This window comes from Nestor notabilis, unplaced genomic scaffold, assembly GCF_000696875.1.
Source record: "Nestor notabilis isolate BGI_N333 unplaced genomic scaffold, ASM69687v1 scaffold32718, whole genome shotgun sequence".
In the NCBI taxonomy this organism is placed as follows: domain Eukaryota; kingdom Metazoa; phylum Chordata; class Aves; order Psittaciformes; family Psittacidae; genus Nestor; species Nestor notabilis.
Window position 1 is genome coordinate 12341 of NW_009941227.1, and position 7906 is coordinate 20246.

General features: G+C 41.7%; 1 protein-coding gene across 1 annotated transcript; it reads left to right on the forward strand.

The window, feature by feature from the left end:
• Positions 1–2285: 2285 nt before the first annotated feature.
• Positions 2286–2609, forward strand: SERTM1 (serine-rich and transmembrane domain containing 1). The gene has a single exon (XM_010020761.1). The coding sequence runs from the start codon at positions 2286–2288 to the stop codon at positions 2607–2609; it is 324 nt and encodes a 107-aa protein (XP_010019063.1).
• Positions 2610–7906: the final 5297 nt, after the last annotated feature.

Here is a 7906-nt window from a genome sequence, read left to right on the forward strand (position 1 = left end):
TACAGATGTGTATGTGCTAGTAAATTAATTCAGGCCAAGGCATAAGCCTGCCTGTCTTCATCTCTTTTATTGAACTAGCAAACACACCTCCTGGCATAGTTTTGGCCAGCAAGCACTCTCCAAGCAATGCCTAGACATATTTTGGGTTAGGACTGGCCATTATTCATTCCCAAAGGCAGCTGTGATTTGGCCAGGCTGTTCACGGCGATAAAACGGAGTTTAGTCATCTTGATGCAGCACACTACGCAGGTTGTCCTCAAGATCAGGAGTAGCAGTATAGATGTAGTTCTGAGGTATAGAAAGTAAAACAGGGTTTAAAAATGTAGAATCAGGTTCTACCTACCACTTAATGTAGTCCTTGCTTACTCAGGTACTTTGGGCTTTTTGTAGCATATAGTATAACCTCCTAAATTTAAATTGCAGTGCAAAAGTACAGTGGGTAACTGTGCAACTTTAGTGGCTGCTAAGCAAACTTCTTAGCTTTTTTTCTCAAGGTGCCTCCAAGGCTTTTGTGTTCTCAGAGAAGAAACAGTACCAGCAGAAAAGTACCTTATTCTTCTTAAGCATCTTGAGTTCAGGTTGGAGCTTTTGAGGTTACATCATGTGTCAAAAGGTGTCAGCCTCTTGAAGAAAGAATTACTTTACTGAGTTAGCAGAGGTAGCATGTTGAAAGGAAAAACTATAAGCAGACCATTGCCAAGAACCGTGCTGGAAACACTCATGGAAACACAGAGAGATACTTGAGCAGTTGTGTGACACACAAGGAGAGACCCCAGACGTCGCGTCATTACTTCCAAGGGCCTGATTTTGTCTCTGGCTGATGCTGACATTGTTTGCTTTCTCTATCACCATGAAAATCAGTGGGATTTCCCTCAAAGCCTCTAACTGTGAGTTAGAGATAACTGTATTAAGCTGGGACCACAGGATGAGGCTGAAAGCAAGGTCAGGATGAGAGGGACCACGCTGGGAATGGGTATTGCCTTCCTTCTAGGAGGAAAGCTCACTGCCTTTCCTTGTGATGCCTCAGTATCTGCAGTGAGAAGTTGGCCATGGGTGGATGGATTGAAAGATTGTATGTGAATGATTATATGCAGAAAATCAGCTTCATTTCCTACCCACTTGCACCTTGCATTATCTGTTTTGTGTCAAAACAAAGGCAAGGGGTTGCGCCATGTAATTCAGCTACAGCATGTCAAACAATTCCCCATCATCACTTCTCTTACACTTCCAGGCTGCACCTAGGGACTGACTACGTTTTTAAACAAAACACAAAGCAGCTTAGCATAGCATGATCTCCTTGTCCTGTACTACTCTGACCTTTGCCAGCACCTGAGCTTCCAGGTCCCAACACAAAGTGGCTGGAGGCAAAACTTTTTCACAGATGGGATCTCTTCTCTGTTTGCTGCCCTTAGGTACTCCCCTTGCATTTGTTGAGCTGCCAGGGCTGCCCATTCCCTTGGGATTTAGGTGTCAGAAGCTGCAACACTTCGTTGAAACGTGCCTGCCATTGAGATTCCCACAGCAGCATTACAGCAAGATGTATTTTGATCTTTGAAACCATTTGATCATTTTATAAATATAAGGTAAGAAAGCAGGTCTGGCAGATTTTCTCATTCTGGGTACCTCTTGCAAGATAGTATTGAGTAAGTGGCTAATGGATTTGTCGTCCATCGTGGTGTTGAGCAGCCTTGCTCATCTAGGTTGAGGAGCCCGGTGTTAATTATAATCATTAGAAAGGCAGCTGTTCAGTGCCAAAGGGAGTTTTCATTCCTTGACTAGGTTTTTTCCACAAGATAGATTTGGATTCCAATATGTCTGTCCCATATAAAATAGATTTTTATTGTGCCGTTCCTCAGTTAAACAACTCATGGGGGGGAAATTTAATTCATTGATGGGTAGGATTTCTCCTAATTCCTGTATTTTGGAAAATAGAGATATAAAGATAGTTGTTAGCTAATGCTTTAAGAATTGCAGCTTAGCTCTAAGGAATAACTTGTAACTTAAGAACTAGATTGTATCAGACATACATTAAAATCACATTATCTGCTAGTAAATTAATCTTGGTTTTTATTTGATTTCATTTTTTTCTCTCCCTTGCAGTTCCGAAGGATAAAATCTTACATTGTCCTGGACTTGAGCAGCGAAGGATAAACCTGATCACTGGCTGACTTGTCATCTCTTTGTTGTGATGGACAAATGGTCGCTTAAAATAAACCTTTTGTTATGCTGCTAAAACTGCCTTTGAAGCCAAGATCTGTTGTGATTTTTAAAACACAAACCCAAAAATGTCAGAACCTGACCCTTCATCTGGATTTGTAGGAAACATGGAAAATGGGACTTTTCTGGAGCTGTATCCCACATCCCTTTCAACTTCAGTGGATTCATCACCTGGCCGTTTATCCAATGTCTATGTCTATGTTTCAATATTCCTGAGTCTCCTAGCTTTTCTCCTTTTGCTATTGATCATTGCACTTCAGAGGCTGAAAAACATAATTTCTTCCAGTTCCTCCTACCCAGAATATAATAGTGATGCTGGAAGTTCTTTCACTAATTTAGAGGTTTGTAGTATTTCTTCCCAGCGCTCTGCTCTCTCAAACCTTTCTTCATGAAACTAAATGAAAGGAAACATACAGGAAATGGAAGAGCTTTGCCCAGTTTCTTGGGGAGGTAGTGCATGCAACATTTGCCTTAGAAGACTATTATGAATAGGTGGCTTTCAAAGTTTCTGTATGGTTTTTTTCTTTCCTTTTCTAGTCTGCATTTCCCCTTTTACTAATGTTCTTTTTCATTCTGGACAATGGATAATGACATTTGTTCATCGTTTCATGCCTGCAGTTCTGATGCTGTCTTTTTCTCACACATATATGGTGTTCATTAAAAGTATTCCTGCCAAATTGTAATACGGTTCTAACTGAATGTGTCATTTTTCTGCTCTAGTTGTGACCCCCTTCACTGTTTTTTTATCAGTAACATGGTCACTACTTTTCTTTCTCCTTTTTTAATTAGATAAGGACTTTGGGATGAAATCCCTATTGCAAAAGTATAAAAAACCCCACTGCTTAAATTATAAATATTAGGACAATTTGAAGTTGTTTGTATTGTTTTGTTTGTTTTTCAGGTTTTGAGTCTTTTACAGTATTTATTGATGTTTATAAAATCCATTTCTTGAATGTTGCTTTTGTTTATTCATATTCCTAAATCGTGGTGTATAAAGTCTCTGTATTTCAGTTTTTGAGTCTCTTTGGTTAACTTAGTAAAGCAACTGCAATAACAATGCTCACTGCAGAATGTGTGGAGGTATTCTTGGACCCTCTTGCATATCATTTGCCTAATGACTTGTTCCTCCAGGGGGCAGCTTTTGCTGCTGAATCGTAAATATCACACAAATCCATCACATCCTTCACTGAATCTGTAGCTTGTTCTTACTGGATACCAGTACAAACCAGTGCTTTCTTTTAAAAGGTCTGCATACGACAGTTACAACTAGCAACTAAATAGCTCCTAAACTGTCCTTTATGCACAAAATGTTTGTACTCAGGTGAGCAGTGCCAGCAGGGACAGAAACTGCTTGCGCTTGGTAAGGACTTCCTCAGCCAGATTTTGTCTTGTAATTCCACATACTGGGGTGGAGTGGGAAACACAAGGATCTGTGTAATGGCAACGCAGACCTGTGCTCTGACCCTCAGGAGGTGCAAGGTGTACCTGCAGATGGTAGGAAGAAATAGGAAGGAAAAAGACAGTGGCATTCCCCCTGCCCAAAATGTAGCCCAGCACTCAGTTTCTGCAGTACAATAACTAGCAACATTGTGAACAGGATTCTGTGGGCAGCTGGGAATTAAATGAAGCCAAACGATCAAAGAAATTATTTGAATTGCCAAGTGTGACCTGCTAGGACTGCAGCCCCACATTTGGAAAGCCCGGTGTGAATATAATCATTAGAAAGGCACCTGCTCAGTGCCAAACAACATACAGATGCTGCTAGAGTTGGTGTTCACTATTTTTAAAAGTGAACCTACACATGGTAGGTGTAATGACTTACGGTGGTGAACAGCTCCTCACAAAGGTTAAAGAGCTTGCTGACTAATAAAGAACTCAAGCCTGCAGGTTTCCTGAGCCAGACTGGTTTGAGCAATTTATTTAGTCTCTGGAATATTTTATTTACCTAGACAAAAACTTTTTGTAAGTCACTGGTCATTGTAATTGATGAGAAGTGGGAAAAGAGTTAACTATTTAAAAGGGATCAGAAAAGATTGTTTCATTTCTGAAAGCTCTTACAAATACCAAACCTGTAGCAGTACATATTTGTGTGCCAACTGGTAGATAAAAATAAACGAACTGTAAATCAAGATGGAGCAACTCTTCAACTATCTTCTTTTACCAACAAAGTTGTAAATTCATTGCTTCCTTTGCTGCAAATGCAGGAATTTAATCAAAACCAGAGATGAGACCACAGGTTGAGATGGGTATTTGTGCCCAGCAGTATGTTTCCCATTACTAGTTTATGCTTGCTGATATAGAGACATTTAATATTAAATGCAGGCTATTGAAAACCCATCAGATTTCTTCAATAACCATTGTCAAATTTCACAAGAGCAAAAAGTGTTTTTAAGACTGCACAAAGTAGCAAAGGTAACTGAAACCCACATTTGATTTTGCTTTGTAGTTTACTAGATGCTATTGATTTTTTTCCCACTCTGCAGTGACATATGGGACTGTATACACTCATCAGGATATCAGCTGAGTCGCACCTGTTCTCATCAGGACAGATTTGAGTAGAAACAAGTTGGATCCAACAGAACAGCATCAGGAGAAGCCACAGGCAAAAAGTACCATGGCATTTTCAAGGATTACTAAGTATTGATCTTCAAAAATAAAGAGGACATAAAAAAACCCAACCAACCTGAGATCCTGAGCTTGAGTTAACTTGAAAGCACTAGAACAGGCTTCCTGGAAAGGTGACCAATACTGCAAGCCTGTCAGAATTTAAGAGGCGGTTAGACAATGCCCTTAACAACGTGCTCTAATTTTTGATCAGCCCTGAAGCAGTCAGACAGTTGAACTGAACGATCCCTGTAGATCCCTTCCAACTGAAATTTCTAGCCTAGCCTAGCCTAGCCTATCATATCCTAGCTAGAGTTGCAGGGATTGTCCACCATGGTAAACTGAAAAACAGTTTTGATTCTCTGTTTCATAAAATTTCTTTAATTTCTCTCTTTCCCCCTCTTGCTGTCACTCATGCACCAAACAGGTCTGGACAGGTTGGAGAAATGGGCAGAGAGGAATCTCATAAAGTCCAACAAGGGAAAACGCATAATCCTGCACCTGGGCAGAAATAACACCAGGCACCAGTGCAAGCTGTGGCTGACCAACTGCAAAACCGCTCTGCAGAGAAAGACCTGGAGGTCCTGGTGGACATTAAATTGAACACCAGCCATCAGCACACTCTTGCTACAAAGGAGACCACAAGCATCCTGAGCTGCATTGGAAAGAGCGCTGTCAGTAGGTTGAGGGAGGTGATCCTTTCCCCTTCTCAGCACTGGTGGGACACCTGGATTGCTGTGTCCAGTTCCGGGCTCCTCAGTGCAAGAGACATGTGGAGCTACAATAGTGAGCTCAGTGCAGGGCTACTATGATTGAGGGACTGGAGCATCTCTCATATGAGCTGAGAGAGGTTGGCCTGTTTAGTATAGAGAAGGCTCAGGAGGATCTTATCAGTATTTATAAATACTTCATGGGAGGGAGGAAGAAGAGTGAGACAGGGTCTTCTCAGTGGTGCCCAATGACAGAACAAGAACCAATGGACACAAACTGAAACACGTGAAATTCCATCTAAACACAAGAAAATGTTTCACTGTGAGGGTAGTCAAACACTGCCACAGGTTGCCTGGGGAGTCTGTGCAGTGTCCATGCATTGACCTAGTTCAGCCTGCCTGCAGCTGACCCTGCTTTGGGCAGGAGGGTTGGACCAGGTGATCCTCAGAGGTTCCCCATCCATGCTGTGATTTCTGTGATTCACATCAGTGCAAAAACTCAGTGGCTTCCAGCTCACTGCCTCCTACTGGTGTGTTTTCTCATCTCTGGAGCTGAATAAACAATATATTTATGCGGAGTGATTTGTTCAATAACTTGTTACTAAAGAGCTGCTCTATTCCTCCTCCTGTGGCCTGCAGCCATGTGCTTTTCCATCTTTTCCACTGCCTTTTTGTGTTGTGGGTTCACATTTCATAGTCAGATTTTGCCCTGAGCCCCTTTTATTTTTATTAAGCCCTCTGACTGCAACAGTGCCCTTAGCTTCAGTAATATATGATTTGTTGCAAAGTATACCTGGAAATCTATAGGAAGAAGAATACCAATAAAGCACGGGTAATGAAAGAACAGAAGGAATTTCCGGATGACAGAGAAAAATTATTTTGCTTTAGTTCAACAAATACCATCCATTTAAGTGCATTTAGCCAGAGTACGTGGTAGGGGCTGTAGCAGCCTCTGTATCAAAGACCCTCTTGCCACCTTGGCACTGCTGTCAAATTTACCCATCATATTCAGCTGCCTTCAATGAATTACTCTCACCATGAAACACTGTCACACTTTTCACTTAGCAACTCTTCAGCTCTGTGGAGAGTTTATTCCATTGAATTAGTTTTCTGCTTTCAGCCCTTCTGTCTACCAGCTCACCTGAAAGGTTTGTCACTGTAAGCTTGAAGTCTTGCCTGGATTTCCTACAAATATCTTTTAACTTGGGAACAATTCTTACTCCTCTTCCTTGCAGCTTGCTCACCCTCCTCTTTCTCTGTCTAACCTTGTAGTACTCTGACAAGGCTGAATCCCCATGGAGCATCGTACTCTGCTGTACTTGAGCTTTTTTCCTTCCAAGTCTTATTTTCAGTGAGATAACTGGGAAAGACATCTGCACGGGAAGGTTATTTACATAGTCCTTATACCTCCCGTTCTTCTTGATGGGACAGTTTTCACTGCTTCTGTTAGAGTTGTCTAAGGAAACATTGTGAATTGTAGCCCAGCTGCTTCTCCAGCTGAATGACCTTTTCACATTCACAGCCCCTTGTACAGTCTCAAAGACAACGGCCCCACTCTGTGGCGACAGCCCTAAATTGAGGGTGCAAAAGTAGACTGAAGTCCTTTTTTGTTTTTTCTCCAAGAGATGTGAGCTTGCTCTTTTCTATGTCTTTGGCATAACACAGAACAGCTCCCAAGCTGCTTTACACTAAATTAACTATGTGATGCCAGCCAGTCTGATGTGCAAATAGGAGCCATCTGCACTCACAGTCCTACTCTCACACCACCGCTCTATAAAGCTTCCGGTCAAACCACCTGTAAGTGGAGTGGTCCAAACTGGCCAAGAGGTTAGGGCTTGGCCAGGGACACTTTGCTGATGCCCAACGAAGGTGTTTTCACAGCTCCTCCCAGCACTGTACTTTGGAGATAAAAGCAGAATCAGCCACCTGGATATTCCCTTCCAAGGCCATGTAAGCATGTTAGTGTAATTGTGGTAACCACCACACAGGCAACAGCAAAGTAAGACCAATTGAGATGATCTATTTTTCACTTCTGTTTACTTTGTTTTAGATCAATGGGAGCTGATCACCCACTATGAGTCTGAAAATTCCAGCAGGATCCCTATCAGCATGTCTAGGGTCTCCACAAGCCTTCAGGAAATTGGAATGGGCTCCTTTGCATGGTTTAAATTTACCTTCTCTTCCTTATGGAGAGTAGCACAATGGGGTGCATGTATTTTGGTGCCAGAAGATGCAGCTTTAATACAATTAACCTCTGTGAGCAGCTTCAGTTAAAAATTAGGAGCAAAACAAGTCTAGGGTTTTTTTAAGTATAATCTAATGATAATATTTTACAAACAAACTTCCAAAATTTTCTTTGGAAAGCTTCCCCCCCC

Coding starts and splice junctions, on each gene's coding strand:
- SERTM1 (XM_010020761.1), top strand. CDS start 2,286: ATGTCAGAACCTGACCCTTCATCTGGATTTGTAGGAAACATGGAAAAT.